The following is a 16,121-nucleotide window of genomic DNA, read 5'->3' on the forward strand; positions in this document are numbered from 1 at the left end:
CATTCCCAAACCCTGTTTAGATCTCTCTGTAATGATTCGCAATACATTTCAGTAATCACTCTCTTTAACAGTTTTGCATCATCTACAAAGAAGCTCATGTAACATCGCACTCCCTCGTGTGTGTGCATGTGCGAAGATTATAGTAATCCATTCTGTACCATCTATTTTCAATATTGACAAAAAAAATAATACTAAACAAGTCAACAATTTCAATATCCACAAAACATAAGATAACCCACCTCAACTCTATAAAACAAGTCCCTGAAAAAGTCCCGACAAGATGGAAGTTCAAGAGAAAGGTCTTCAAGAAGATCAGCTCTTTGGAAAACAATGATATCACCATCCATAAGCTCATCCAAGACCTTCTCCAACGGTCGATCCAGGTCTGTTAGCCGCTCCACCAGATTGGGTTTGATCTCTTCAAACAAGGCAAGTTCAGTGCCCGCAGGTAGACCGGCTCGATCATTTAATAAAGGTACCAACTCCACTGCAAAAAAGAAGCAAACATACAAATCAACAAGTAATGTAAACAAGTAGAAATAAAAGATATGTATCAATTTTCATGCTCAACTTTTTTTCCCTAAATACTGTGTTAGCTATCAACTCTCAAAGACACATCTCCACCATCAACTCTCCACTACAATTTTTTCCTGGAATTCCACACTTTCCAACCATTTCATCTATTGGTTCATCTCCTACCCTAGTATTAAGATCTCCCAATACCACTACATTGAGATTTCTCACTCACTCCTCTATGCACTCACTGAAATCTATCCTCTACACTCTTCTCACTACCAGGGCCTATGTACTTACAATGACCCACATCTCCCTTCCCAGTTTCACCTTCATCCACATTAACCTTGAAGAAACCTCCACTCCACTATATGTTTACCTATCTCTTCACTTATTAGTATAGCCATCCCTTCCCTCCCTCATCCTCTCTTCACTCCTGACACCCTCCAAACTACACTCCCAAACTCAAATTCACCCCTCCCTTTCAACTTGGTTTCACTCAATACCAAATCATCCATCTTTCTTTTCACAAACATATTGCCTATCTCCTCCATTTTACTCTCATCTGTACCACATCCACGCACATTAAAAGACCCAAAACTTAGGGTTCTGGTTGGAAATCTCCTCCTTCACCCTCTTACAATTTTGATTTTTTTTTAGGAATGTCCCCTTTAGGATTACAGAGAGTAGGATGCGTAATCCAATCCCAATCCAGTTTTTGTCGCCTTTTACAACTCAAGCAGGAACACTCAGTAGCAGTATTCTTTCTCCCTTTCCAAAAAGTTTGGCAAAAAAGGAAATGTATATTCAGAGAAGTGGTACAGGACAGTATTAAGAGTGGAGGGACAGCATAACAGAAGGACAGTCGCAGTATAATAAAGTTGTATCATTTCTCTATGAATAGAGATTTCCTCTATCACAGACAAAATGACATGTGACTCTGGTCCATAGGGGTGCCCCATATACACCCTAAAGTATCAGCTACATGCTACTGAAAAGATTTTAAACTCACAATAACATACAACCAATACCCTAGACAGGGTTGTATGAAGGAGATTGCATGAAGGGGTGGTTGTGCCAACAGCACTGTATGGGGCAGAAACATGGAATATAAGAAAGGTAGAGAGAAAAAGTTTAAATATATTTGAGATGAAATGTCTGAGAAGAATGGTAAGGGTTACTAGGCTGGATAGAGATGAGGAGGAGAGTAGGGGTGGAAAAGGAGTTGGGAGATAGGGTTGATGAAAGAGTATTGGGAGGGTTTGGACATATGGAAAGAATGAGTGACGAAAGATAAGTAAAGTGTGGAAGGCAGAGATGGATGGAGTGAACATGAGGGGGGTGACCAAGGATGAGATGGATGGATGGGGTGAAAGGGGCGCTGGGAAAGAGAGGGATGTCTGTTAAGGAAGGAAGGGAGAAGACAGAAGATAGGAGTGAGTGGAGAGTGGTTGTGTATGGAAGGGAATGGGTGGGGGATGAGGGTTAGGGAGTATGTGTGAATGATATTCTCATGCAGCCCAAAGGGATTTCTCCATGTCTTCTCTTTTTCTGCATGAAGGGGGTTGCCGATTAAATGAAGCAGCCTTGCTGTGGATGCACTGTGTCTTACTGCATTGCTTTGGACCCAGGGCAGTTGGTGAAATGGAGGAATGACCAGTCATCTAGAAGGAGCCAAAAAAAAGAGGGGGGGAGGGAGGGAGGGGTGGTACATGGGGGTGGAGTATGTGGGGACAAAATGGGTGGGAGTGGATTTATGCCTTCAACTTTGGCTACCTCCTTTGTAAGGGGGAAAAACCCTTGATATATGTATCAACTTTCATTATCTAAGTCAATCTATATACCAATGAGTTCTTCCCCCTTATGGGAAAGGTAGCCAAGTCAAAGGCACCCACTCCCACCCATTCCACTCCTATCCACCACCCTTGTTATCCTTTCATCTTAGTTCCTCATGAATGTCATCCCTGTCTCCTGCCTACTGCCTGTGTCAACAGCTATGCAGCAAAACAAAGTTTCCAAACTTTCACTATGATTCAGTCCTCATGAACTCCCCCACTTCTCCATCTGGAGGTTAGGATGGTAGCTCTTATAGAGGATTTTGTACCATGGAATTTAGCAATACCCTTGGTCCAACACTCTGGTGGCAGAGGTCGAACTGCTGTCACCTCAACCTCCACCACAAGTAGCAACACTCTAACCCTCTCGGCCAGTAAGCATCTATTTTCGTTATATATCTTTTAAATAAATGCATGAATAAAAAAGTGTCTATATACCAAGGGCTTCACCCTTATGAGGGAGGTAGCTAGTCAAACCACATGCCCACCTCCACCCATTCCACTCTAATCACCCTTGTTTTCATGACATTTTTTACTAAACCACTGAGAATACCACAGTTATGATAAGTATGAAAGGTAAAAGAGAAACTGGGGTAGAGGTAGGATGGGTACATTTGAAAGAATTAGTGTTAAAAAAAATTGCAAAATGATAGTATGTGGGATAAGGGGGATGAGAGAGAAGAGAGGCAGTGATTTGCAGAATGAAGAGGCAAGAGCAGTGATGGCCCAAGAGGAGTAAGTACATGAAGACTGGTTGCAAAACAGATCTAGGGAAGCATACAAGGCATATAGAACAAGGGTGGAAGCAAAATAAGAGGTAAAGGAGGACAAGAGAGGAATGGATGTAGGGTGGGGTAGGCGTTTGACAAATTTTGAAAATAAAAACAATATTTTGGAAGGAAGGAACGAAATTAAAGAAGTGAAAGGGGGGTAGTAAGGTCGATATGTGAGGATGATGGATACCAAAGGACAGATGCTAATGGAAGTGAAGGCAACACAGGGTAAGATGGTTTATTATACATTTTCTTCCAGGTGTTTTATCCATTCATTCTTCATCATTTTTTTTTTTACAAGTTTTGGCTACAGTGCTTGTAAGGTAGACCAGTCTATAATTTGTTGGTTCTTCTTTGTTTCATCCTTCATATATTGGTACAATATTGGCATTTTTCCAGTCCTTAGGTATTTTTCCTTAAGTGAGCAACTTATTAAGTAGTTCTTCTTTACATTTTTAGTATCCAATTTACAACTCCATCTGGGCCATGTGATTTCCTGACATCAAGCTTCATTAATTGATCCATTATTTCTTTTTGTGTTATTATTTCCCTCATGGGGGGTGATCACACTTCACTTCCTTCATCCCAATGCTGTACTTTTTCTCTTGTGAAAACCAACTTGAAGTGGTTGTTCATGACTTCAGCCATTTCCAAATCTTCTGTATATTGTATATTTCCATGACATAGTTTCACCATTTCCTGTTTATTTTTAAGTTTAACCATTCACATATCTATGGAATAGTTTGGGTTGATCTTTACATTTTTCTAGGATGTCTTTTTCATAGTTTCTTTTTTCCTCTCTGCACACTTTTACATATTCATTTCTATGGTTAATACATATTTCCCACTTTTCAAGTTTTTTATCTTTTCTCCATCTTTTCCAAGCTTTATCTCTTAATCTTTCACCTCACTGTATCTTTTGTTGAACCAGCACTTAATGTACACCTTTTCCTGTTTCTGTCTTGGTACATATTTATTCACTCCATCATAAATTTCCATCATCCATTTCTCTTCCACTTGTGTCTCTTCATTGTAGAATTTTACCCAATTTGCATTCTGAAAGAATTTCGTAAGTTTCCTTAAATCCGTTTTGTTGTACAGTCTTCCTTTTCTGTATTTCTCATTTCTTTCCATAAATATTTCCTCCTTTAGTTCAACCTCTAATAGTATGTGGTCACTATTCCCAAATGGCATCCTGTATTGAATTTTATCCACAATTTCAGGTTCTGTTGTAAATATTAAATCTAGTCTCAATGGTTCTTCATTACTTATATATCTGGTATTTTCTTTTATCCATGTGTCATTGTATGTCCTATAGTCAAGTAATATGTTTCCCCATAGATCCTCTCTTTCACTGTCATCTTTCCCCAACAGATTTCCTTGCAGTTAAAATCTCCCATAAGTACTAGGTTACCTCCATCATTAAGCATCTCATGTAATGAATGCCTTGTATCTTTTAAGATTTTTGAATAGTCACCCTCTTTCCAAGAGCCAATTTTTGGGGGCACATAAATCACCACATACTTTCTACTTTTCATGTTGCTGTCTTCAACTTTTATCATGATCATTTCCACACTGATTTTACCCTCTGTAACCTTCATCATATTTACATATTTCTTGGCCTGAAACATGATTCCTCCACCCTGTTTCTCATTTCTGTTTTTAATCCAGTGATTATAACCCCTGTCCAACACTATCTAGTGGTAGTAGACCCCTTAATTTCATATCCACAATTCCTATTACACATCTGGTTTTTCTTCTGACAGGTAATCATTTAGTTCACTCAATCCTAAGATTAATCTATGTTAGTATAGGCTACTTTTAATTTTTTTCCTTCTCCATCTCATTTTCTGTTCCTTTCATCTCACTTACCTTGGTGTACCATTTTTTCAACCTCATATCTAAGACTCTCCAATAGAACTCCTTGCTTTTGGTCTCTGTTCTCTCTGCATTCTTTCTTTAGTTTCATCTCTTTAGTGTCTTCTCTCTCCTCAACATTCATTTCTTTTTTTATCTATATATTGCTGAGATGTTCACTCTTTCCTAACTTACTTGATTTTGCTAATGTCTTCTGCTGCCTTTACTTTCAATTTATACATGGATGGGGTGGTGCGAGAGGTAAATGCAAGGGTGGTGGGTCAGGGATTGGAGATGGTTAAAGAAAATGGAGAAAAGTGGGAGATAAGCCAGCTGTTCTTTGCGGACGACACTGCGCTTGTAGCAGAATGGGAGGAGGGATTGAGGAAGTTAGTGACAGTTTGGGAAAGTGTGTGAAAGAAGGAAGTTGAAAATAAATGTGGGTAAAAGTAAGGTGATGAGATGTACAAGAGGTGAAAGTGGCAACAGACTGTAAGTATTAAGGGAGTGGCAGGAAAGGGAGGGGTGGAGGTGGAGGTAGAATGTATATTGAGAGAAGTGAGTAAATACCTTGGTGGTTTAAAATGTGTAATGTGAATTAGGCATTTCAGAATCGATTGCATGAAGGAGTGATTGTGCCGACAGCATTGTATGGGGCAGAAACATGGAACATAAGAGAGGCAGAGAGGAGTTTGAGATGTGGTGTTTGAGAAGTATGATAGGGGTTACTAGGCTGGATAGTGAAAAATGAGGGGGTGAGGAGGAGAATGGGGGTGGAAAGGGAGCTGGGAAATAGGGTAGATGAAAGAGTATTGGGATGGTTTGGATACATGGAAAGAGTGAAAAAAGACTAGTAAAAGAGGTGTGGAAGGCAGATGTGGAAGGAGTGAACATGAGGGGGCGACCTAGGATGAGACAGAGGGATGGGGTAAAAGGGGCTTTGGGAAAGAGGGGAATGTCTATTGAGGAAGGACATGAGAGGACAGAAGACAGGGGTGAATGGAGAATGATTGTACATGGATGATGTAGTGATCCATGAGGTGGAATGGGTGGGGTATGGCGGGTGAGGGAGTATGTGAGAAAATTTGGACGCAGCCCGAAGGGATTTCTCCCCGTCTTCTCCTTTTCTGCATGAGGGGACAGAGGGGGGGTTGCCGATTTAATGAAGTGGCCTTGCTGTGGATGTGCTGTGTCTTGCAACACTGCTTCTGACCCAGGGCAGTGGACAAGATGCATGGATGACCCGTCATCCAGGAGGTGCCAAGATAAGAGGGAGGGTAGAGGGTGGAGGGGAGTGGAATATGATAGGGATGGAATGGTTAGGAGTGGTTTTTATGCCTTTATTTTTTGGCTACCTCCCTTGTAAGAGGGAAAAAGCCTTTGGTATATACATGTCTTCTGATACCATTTGTGATCTTAGTTTTATCTTTACAGATTGATTTCTTTCTTTAGAATATTGTCCCATTTTATATGCTTCTATTTCTTTCTCTACTTCTTGGTCAACGTCTTGTATTTCTTTTAGAATTGTTTTTGCTATTTTTTTGTTTTTTCTCTCAAGTTTCTAACCAGATCATATTTTTCCTTTAATCCATATACTACAATGCACTTTTTCTATCCACTATATCTGACTCAATTTGCTTTTCTTTGATTACTTGAATAATTGTGTCCTTTGCATTTTCCTAAATTTGTTGCTCATACATACATGCATATACCAAGGCTTTTTCCCCCTTTCAAGGGAGGTAGCCAAAAAGAAAAAGGCATAAAATCATTCCCACACATTCCATCACTAATACACTCCACTCCCCTCCACCCTCCCTCTTATCTTAGCACCTTCTGGATGACGGGTCATCCCCGCACCTTGTCCATTGCCCTGGGTCAGAGGCAGTGTCGCAAGACACAGCACATCCACAGCAAGGCCGCTTCATTAAATTTGTTGTACTATTTCTTTAAAAGCTATCTCTTCATTTTCTGTTTTCATTCCATTTCTTAATATTCTGCTGATTTTCCTCACCCAAGTTTTCTTTAATTCTTTCAGACATTGCCTGTATTTTGTGATTTACCTCTTTTTTTAGTTCTCACTACTGGTAGTATCATTGTTTTTCATCTTTTCATTTTCCCATTTAACCTCAATTAGTTCTTTTTTTAATTCACTTGGCTTGTTATCTATTTCAGAATTCTTTTTCTTTAGTTCACATACCTCTCTATTTACTTCAAAATAGTCTTTCCTTAAATTCACAACCTCTTTCCTTGATTCCATGAATTCTTCCTCCAACAAATTTCTCTTAAAACTCATCTCCCTTTCCATGTCTATGATTCAACTCAAATTTCTTCTTTCGTACTTACCAGAACCAGAAAAAGGATCATCGTTGTACAACTTTATAAGCTTTCTTGGGGTTTCAAAGCCTCTATTTACATTTTAGTTTCAGTATAGTGCCTCCAGAGGAGTCTACGTATGTGTCGACCTTTGACTCAAACTCGTCGCCGTTTTCTCTTGATCTGCCTTGGTTATCTTGCATTTTCTCATGATAGACACCTTTAACACTGCACAGAGATCATTATGGGCAACTATAAGTGCTCCCCCTCCCACTCAATACAACCCAGACCTCTTGCTTTCCTTGCACTATTGAGAATTTTCATCATATTCAGCCACCTATGGAACTCAAGTCGACTACCATTTAAAGCTTGGTAGTTAATTTGTTCATTCATTCGTTCGTTCGATCCGTCTATCTACACACCAAAGGGCTTCTTCCCCCTTATAAGGGAGGTAGCCAGTCAAGGCACATACCCACTAAACCAATTCCACTCCCATCCACCAGCCTTGTTTCCCTCTCATCTTGGTTCCTCATAGATGAAGGGTCATCCACATATTCTGCCTACTGCCCTGGTATATATACATATACAAAAAGGCCCTTTCCCCCTTATAAAGGTGGTTAACCATGGCATGCATCCATCCTTCACCCATCTCACACCTATCTGTTCTCCCCTTTCATCTTGGCTTCTTCTGGATGAAAGACCTCCCCTGTTCCCCCAACCAACTGCCTGAGTCAGAGGAAATGCAGGAAGCTGTAGTACCTCTACTTTATACATTCTAATCAACCCTTTCTACAAAGACAGCTGAAAAGCTTACAGAGTTTGGAGGAGATGGGCATATAGTGGTGTCCACAGTAGTGAAGCCGTTTATGCCGTGGATCGTAAAACTTGAAGAAAAGGAGAACATCTGAATCCTTGTCGAAGGTTGGGAGAGCCTTCAGGCCTGAGTCTGGGGGCACAGTTTCCATAAACAGTGTCCATGGATTAATATTTTCACTTATCTGTGGAGCAAAGAAAAATGTATTTAGTCAACATTTAGGTAGGACAATACAACTTTCAAGATGGTAGACAATTTTCAAACCTAAGAATATGAGGTTGGGGAAGCTATTCATAAAAAAAGTAAATAAATAAATAAAATAAATAAATACATATATTTACCAAGGGCCTTTTCCCCCTTACAAGGGAGATAATCAAAGGCATAAATCCACTCCCACCCATTTCATCCCCACCCACTCCACACCTACACCACCCCTCACTCCCTCTTTTCTTGGTTCCACCTGGCTGATGGGTCTTCCCTGCATTTTACCCACTGCCCTGGGTCAGAAGCACTGCAACAAGACACAGCACATCCACAACAAGGCTGCTTCATTTAACTGGCAACCTCCACTCTCCATTCCCTCATGCAGAAAGAGATGACAGGGAGAAATTCCTTCAGGCTGCATCAAAATATCATTCACATATACTCCCTCACCCCCATCCCCCCAACACTCTCATGCATCACAGTACAATCCATACACAACCATTCTCCACTCACCCATATTTTCTGTCTTCTTTCCTTCCTCATCAAATAACATTCCCGTTTCCTGTCCCTTTTACCCCATCCATCCATCTCATCCTTGGTTGCCTCCTCATGTTCACTCCCTCCACCTCTGCCTTCCACACCTCTTTTACTAATCTTTCTTCACTCATTCTTTCATTTAAATAATAAAGTAAATATAATTTCCCGGGCACAATAGCATGCACCAGTCACAGCCCACTATTCAGCCCATAATTTACTCCACATACTGATTCTGTGGAGCTATCTGAAATGAGCAAGTGTACTATGTGTACTATGTGTTACGTGCCTTCTGTGTGGTGGCTGCATTTTGGATAAATGGTGCCTCACCAAGAAGAACCACGGAGGGTGACAGTCATGTAGTTACGTGTTACAGCCTTCAAACCCACCCATAATCTCCATTACAATGCACAGAAGCAACCAATCTAACGCAACAAGGAAACTGCCCCAGCATCATGCAGTTCAACCATCTCCAACAGCCTGCCACAGCATCCATGCAAAGGCACATGCGCACTCAGATCTTAGAACAATTGCTCCAGGAACCAACCCAAAAACTCTGTATTCCACCTGACTACCCCAAGCGTTGGCTCAACTGAGGGGTCCTTCAGTTCCAGTTCCCAAAGGAAAAACTGCATTTAAGCCATAACCCAACATTAAGGTAGTCTATCTACATACCATGGGGCTCTTCCCCCTTGTAAGGGAGATAGCCAGCCAAAGCATTACCCCACTCCCATCCACTGTACTCCTGTCCAACATCCATTGGTTCCCTCTCATCTTAGCTCCTTATGGATGAAAGGTCATCCCTTCCCCTGCCTATTGCCTGAGTTAAAAGCAATGCAGCAAGACGCAGAACATCCACAGCAGGGCCTTTTCATTTACACAGCAACCTTCCTATTAATTGGTACTACAGAAAACCTCCCACAATTCAGCATGATAAGGGCACAGTCCATGCCAACTTAAGACTTTCCAACTTTTGAGTTATCCACAGCAAGGCAACTTCATTTAATAGGAGACTCCCTTTCTCCATCCCCTTTCTTTTTCTGCATAAGGGGATAGAGAGGGGGGTCACCAATTAAATGAAGCAGCCTTGCTGTGGATGTGCTGTGTCTTGCTGCACTGCTTCTGACCCAGGTAGTGGGCAAGATGATGACCCATCATCCAAGAGGAGCCAAGAAAAGAGGGAGTGAATGGGAGTGGAGTATATGGGGATGAAATGGGTGCAAGTGGATTTGTGCCTTTGACTTTAGCTACCTCCCTTGTACATACATACATACATATACCAAGGCTTTTTCCCCCTTTCAAGGGAGGTAGCCAAAAAGAAAAAGGCATAAAATCATTCCCACCCATTCCATCCCTAAATATGCTCCACTCCCCTTCAGCCTCCCTCTTATCTTGGCACCTCCTGGATGACGGGTCATCCCTGCACCTTGTCCACTGCCCCGGGTCAGAGGCAGTGTCGCAAGTCACAGTACATCCACAGCAAGGCAGCTTCATTAAATCGGTGACCCCCCTCTGTCCCCCCATGCATAAAAGGAGAAGACAGGGAGAATTGAAAAGCCCTTCTTATATGTATGTATGAGTCATATTGGTAACCCTATTTCTATCCAAAATAAATGGTTTCAAACCATTTACCTTGAATTCCTACCAACTGATGACGAGTTTGAATAAATCTAACGCCTGACTAATGGGGGCTTAGTATTTGCAAAAATCTGCCTCGGGAATTCAAATGTAACTAAGTTTGGAACCTTGCCAACTTGTGTGGTTTTTATGCCTTTGTTTTTTGGCTACCTCCTTTATATGGGGGAAAAAAAGTCTTTGGTATATTCTTTATGGTATACAAGTTATGAAATACAGACTCATGGGGGATTGAGTGTATTTCAATGCAGTGTGATGGCCTGATCACCACCATACCAATGTAGTTCTTGCTCTACTTGGGGACATTTTCTCAACAGGCTTGATGTCAGGGGAAGTCAGGCAGAGTATGGGGTTTGGGGTGGGTCTAGGAAAGTTAATAAAATACATCAATAAACAACACTTACCTCTATGAGTTGTTTATTAAGGTCTGTATCAAGGTCTAATAGAGTAGGTCTATTAGTCTGATTTGTCCTTAAATTAAGAGGCCAAGGTCTAATTTGTTCCACCGGATATTTCTGAAAACGAGAAAAGTAACTTAATTTAGAAATGTACAAAATCTCCAAATCCCTTATAAGGGGTTTCTTTTTTTCTGAATCACACAGAGTACTGAAATTCTCAATGCAAAACTATAATGATCAAGTTTATTAGCTTAGAGAACCACAAGATCATTATTGTCTTCAACTATTATTCAAGATGACTTCATGAGAGAGAGAGAGAGAGAGAGAGAGAGAGAGAGAGAGAGAGAGAGAGAGAGAGAGAGAGAGAGAGAGAGAGAGAGAGAGAGAGAGAGAGAGAGGGGGAGAGAGAGAGAGAAAAGGGGGAGAGAGAGAGAGAGAGAGAGAGAGGAGAGAGAAAGAGAGGGGGAGAGAGACAGAGAAGGGAGAGAGAGAGAGAGAGAGAAGGGCGAGAGAGAGAGAGAGAGAGAGAGAGAGAGAGAGAGAGAGAGAGAGAGAGAGAGAGAGAGAGAGAGAGAGAGAGAGAGAAAGGGGAGAGAGAGAGAGAGAGAGAGAAAGGGGAGAGAGAGAGAGAGAGAGAGAAAGGGGAGAGAGAGAGAGAGAGAGAGAAAGGGGAGAGAGAGAGAGAAGGGGAAGAGAGAGAGAGGGAGAGAAGGGGAGAGAGAGAGAGAGAGAAGGGGGAGAGAGAGAGAGAAGGGGGGAGAGAGAGAGAAGGGGGGAGAGAGAGAGAAGGGGGGAGAGAGAGAGAGAGAGAGAGAGAGAGAGAGAGAGAGAGAGAGAGAGAGAGAGAGAGGAGAGACAGAGAGAGAGACAGAGAGAGAGAGAGGAGAGGAGAGAGAGAGAGGAGAGAGAGAAGAGAGAGAAGAGAGAGAGGAGAGAGAGGAGAGAGAGGGAGAGAGAGGAGAGAGAGAAGAGAGAGGGAGAGAGAGGAGAGAGAGGGAGAGGAGAGAGAGACGAGATACGAGACGAGATACGAGAGAGATGAGAGACAAGAGAGATGAGAGACGTGAGAGACGAGAGAGAGACAAGTGAGAGACGAGAGAGAGGCAAGTGAGAGACGAGAGAGAGACGAGAGAGAGACGAGAGAGAGACAAGTGAGAGAGGCGAGTGAGAGCCGAGTGAGAGAGACAAGTGAGACGAGAGAGAGAGACAAGTGAGACGAGAGAGACAAGTGAGACAAGAGAGAGAGACAGACAGAAACAGAGGAGAGAGAAGAGAGAGACAAGTGAGACGAGAGAGAGAGACAGACAGAAACAGAGGAGAGAGAAGAGAGAGAGAGAGAGAGAGAGTGGAGAGGAGAGAGAGAAGAGAGAGAGGAGAGTGAGTGAGTGAGAGAAAGAGTGTAGTATCAAAAACTATATACCAAGGGCTTCTTCCCCCTCATATGGAAAAAAAAATTACAACCAAGAATTGGATAGAATCACACTTACAAGACTTTCTGATACTTGTTCTAGGAATTCTTGTAGAGTTGCACTTTTTTTCACCTTGAATATACGAAAATTTACTTTGTCTGGATCATAAAGATCATTTCCCTGATGACCCGAAAATGCATCTTCTAATACAACCTGGAACGAAAAAAAGATTTGTTTATTTATCTGTATCCGAAAAAGTTTCTTCTCCTTATATGGGAGATTGCCTGTGAAGTATGAACAAACGTCCACCAAAGCTGCTTCATCCCTTTGAATCTTCTCTCTCCCCAAGATGACAAAGTCCATCTGGCCAGGCTCCAGTGGAGCAACTCTCCAAGCCTTCTAAATTACCCGAGGAGGCTGCTGGATGACCATATCATTGATTAATGTCCGGAATGCAACATTTCACCCCTTACAACACATTATGGAAGACTATATTGTACACAATTATGCACGCCAACAACACGACATATACACTATAAGGGATTTGTAGGAAAACCCGTTCCAGTCATGGTATTCCTCAGGGAGATTGGCTTGGCCAGACAGTCTAGGGCAGCGTTCCTCAACCTTTTCACCCTTGCGTAACCTTTAAAATAAATTGCATGTCTCAAGGAACCCCTGCACAAACACATATACCATATCTTTCTCATTTTATTTTCATCGTAATAATAGGTTAGATACGATGATGTCTATATCACATTATTACAATAACCTTCTGCTGAACCTTAGGGTTCCGCGGAACCCTGGTTGAGAAACGCTGGTCTAAGGAATGGCAACAATGACAACCAACCAACCTCCACCAAACCCACACCCATTTGTTTCCCCCATCCCCTTTTGTCTTGGCTCATACTGGGATTGGTCTAGAGACTGTATACCTATCCTGCACCTCCCTGTACTAAAATGCCCAACACCCAACCACCACACAGAAGACAAAGCATCTCATTCTACACTGCCCAATACTAATAATCCCTAAATACAATATTCCTTCCCCAAGTGATTTATGGGTCTGCCCAGTAGCCATTGCTGGTTACTTGGAGCCACAGGTCTCTACAAGAGATCAATCAATCCATCCGTTTCTCCTGGTCTCTTTTGCAGGAAACCCGCAGCCTCTCCAGCAAGAGATTTGGGGCAATGAAAAGACAGACTCTTGGCTCTAATGACCATACAATTTGGACATTAATCCTGTTTGCCAATTGATCTCTGCATTCCTTAAGTATACAGTTTGAGATCCCATCAGGCTCTGGAGGTTTTCCCATAAACATTTCCACATTTACTTTATCAAAACGTTTATGGCTACACCTCTTTTCCCCATGATGTAATTTTCTCTTGTGAAAACTGATTCAAAACCAACATTTATTATTTCAGCCTGTCTTGATGCCTCTTCATAAATTTTCCCATCCACTATCAATACTTTTTTTGAAGTTCCCTTGAGTGACTTTACCCCTTCCATACTGTGTGACACAACTGTCCCTTTTAACAAGCATAACACCAATTATTCATTTCCATGGCACTATACCCCTTGGTAGTGAAGGCATTAAACATGTACAGGAAATTAAATTAAAGGAAAACACATATGCAACAGGTTCAGATGCTGGCATGATAAACGTGTCTTTCACAAGGACGAGTATGACAATATGGTTGGAATGAAGAAGTTAAAGGCCAATCTAGTAGTGGATGCCAGCTACCCAGGAGGCTTGTGCTCTCCTGCAAGAAATCTGGGACAATGGATTGATTGATCTTCCAAAACATTTTTCCTTCTTCACTTTTCTCACTTCCAGGGCCATATCCACTCACAAACGATACCTCCCAACCCAATTTCACTTTCAACAATATCATCCTTGAGACATTTTTTTTCTATTCAATCACACACTTTCATGTCTCATCACTTATGACACTTATGAAGAATGCCAATCAAGTAAACAAAAATACTTTCTTTCACTAAAGCGACATAATTTACCTGGACACACATATACAAATGAGCTTCACTTCTCTCCTTCCGCCGTATTGTTTCAATACGCTTTTCTTCCAACAACCGGTCGATTAATTCCTGTGGAATATCATCTTCCGTGACCTCCTGTAGAACAGTGCGGAGACTTGCTTCCCGTATGTACACCAACATGTACGCATTAGTGCAGTGTTTCACAGTTAGGTTAACATCATCTTCATGACCACCAAAATTATGGTCTATTGCTTCTTGCTTGCTACATCTGGACACTACATCATCGTCGAATTTACACCACTGCAAAGAAATACATACACATTTTCATTTCCAGACAAAATACTTTAAATAAACCCACATTTGATGATGAAATGCCTCAGCATGAAAATACTAAAAGTTCATCTCACTAGTCCATCATCAAACTGAAAGACAATATATTGCTGCATGCCAGACCCCATGATATCCATCCCTCCGAATCCTCTCTCCCATGAAAGGAGTAAATCCACCTGGCCAGGCTGCAGTGCTTTCACCATCCAGCCCTTCTAAGCTATCAGAAGAGGCTGGATGACCGTATCACAGACTGTCCAGGATGCAACACTTCACCCTATACTATACAAAACTTTATAGATGTTTGCATTGTCCACAATCATACATGCCAACAACACAACGTACACACTATAAGGTATTTGTGGGAAAATCCAGTTCCAGCTGTGGCATTCCTCAATGAGATGGGACTGCTCAGCCAGACTAAGGAACAACAACAACAACAACAACAGCAACAACAACTAAAAGTTCCACATCAAAAAACATATATTTCTAACACTTTCCTACATGCACATCTACATATGATAAAATAGTGGAATCAATTACCTTGTATGGCCACACACTACAACAGGAATCTAAACCTGATGTTTTACTGTAAGTTTACAACACATCCACACAACTATTACTTCCTTCCTTTCACATTACAGAAAAGACACCTACCTTGCCATCCCCTCTTGGATTGATGAAAACTACATAGTGTCCACCATGATTGTCCCCAGAATGAACAAGCACAGCATGGAGAACATACGTAGCTGGGGTTGTGTCGGCCTTTTGTAGAAATTGGTCCAAGTTGAGCCGTTCAGGGAACTCGTACCTTTAAAAAGAAAAGATATCATAAGACCGAGTCAGGATAAATGTTACTATATACTGTAAAAGCATTTAATATCACCAACCCTATCTGCATGCTGACATTCATTCATTAAGAGCCTAGAATATGCAGATAACACTGTTCTGCTTACAGAAACAGATGGGAGATTGAATACAATAGGATTTCCGGGAGAATACACTGAAAGTCAATGTATCAAAGAGTAAAGTTATGGTGGTATCCATGACCGAAAGATTAACTTCTTCAATACGAGTCAAATATTCCCACACACATTAGCTGCCTTCCATGCATCACAATACACACATTATGAAATATAAAGTTACAACTGTTTTACTTATTCTCTTTCACCCAGAATGTTTGTAACCAAAGAAAAAGTGATCAATCCTGTTCACAGAATACGAGGGTCACTCAGCTACAACTACAAAATAAATATAATCAGGAGCAACACTGGCATCCTCAAATACTCATTCGCACCTCATGACACCTACGTTGGCATCATCGTATTCACAGGGTTAAAACGATTATATACTGCTTCTTGATGAAAAAATGGAACAGATATAAAATCAGTTATCTATCCCCTACTTTCTCCATTCTCTGTTCAACAGACATTTCCCTCTTTCTCAAAGCCCCCTTTCACTCCATCCATATATCTCATCTTCAGCTGTCCCCTCAAATTCATTCCATACCCCT

At 41.5% G+C, this 16,121-nt stretch overlaps 1 protein-coding gene across 5 annotated transcripts in view; it reads right to left on the reverse strand.

The window, feature by feature from the left end:
* Usp7 (Ubiquitin-specific protease 7) overlaps positions 1–16,121 on the reverse strand; it is a gene marked incomplete at its 3' end in the record, with an annotated part of 105,203 nt that overhangs the window by 13,732 nt on the left and 75,350 nt on the right. For all 5 annotated transcript variants that reach the window (XM_076191567.1, XM_076191569.1, XM_076191568.1 and 2 more), the window contains 6 exon segments: positions 240–487; positions 8,106–8,289; positions 10,883–10,993; positions 12,364–12,498; positions 14,300–14,581; positions 15,266–15,419. In XM_076191567.1, coding sequence (XP_076047682.1) covers positions 240–487; positions 8,106–8,289; positions 10,883–10,993; positions 12,364–12,498; positions 14,300–14,581; positions 15,266–15,419 — 1,114 coding nt within the window.

This window comes from Oratosquilla oratoria, chromosome 10 (genome assembly GCF_046742065.1).
Source record: "Oratosquilla oratoria isolate Oo_2021 chromosome 10, ASM4674206v1, whole genome shotgun sequence".
Lineage (NCBI taxonomy): Eukaryota > Metazoa > Arthropoda > Malacostraca > Stomatopoda > Squillidae > Oratosquilla > Oratosquilla oratoria.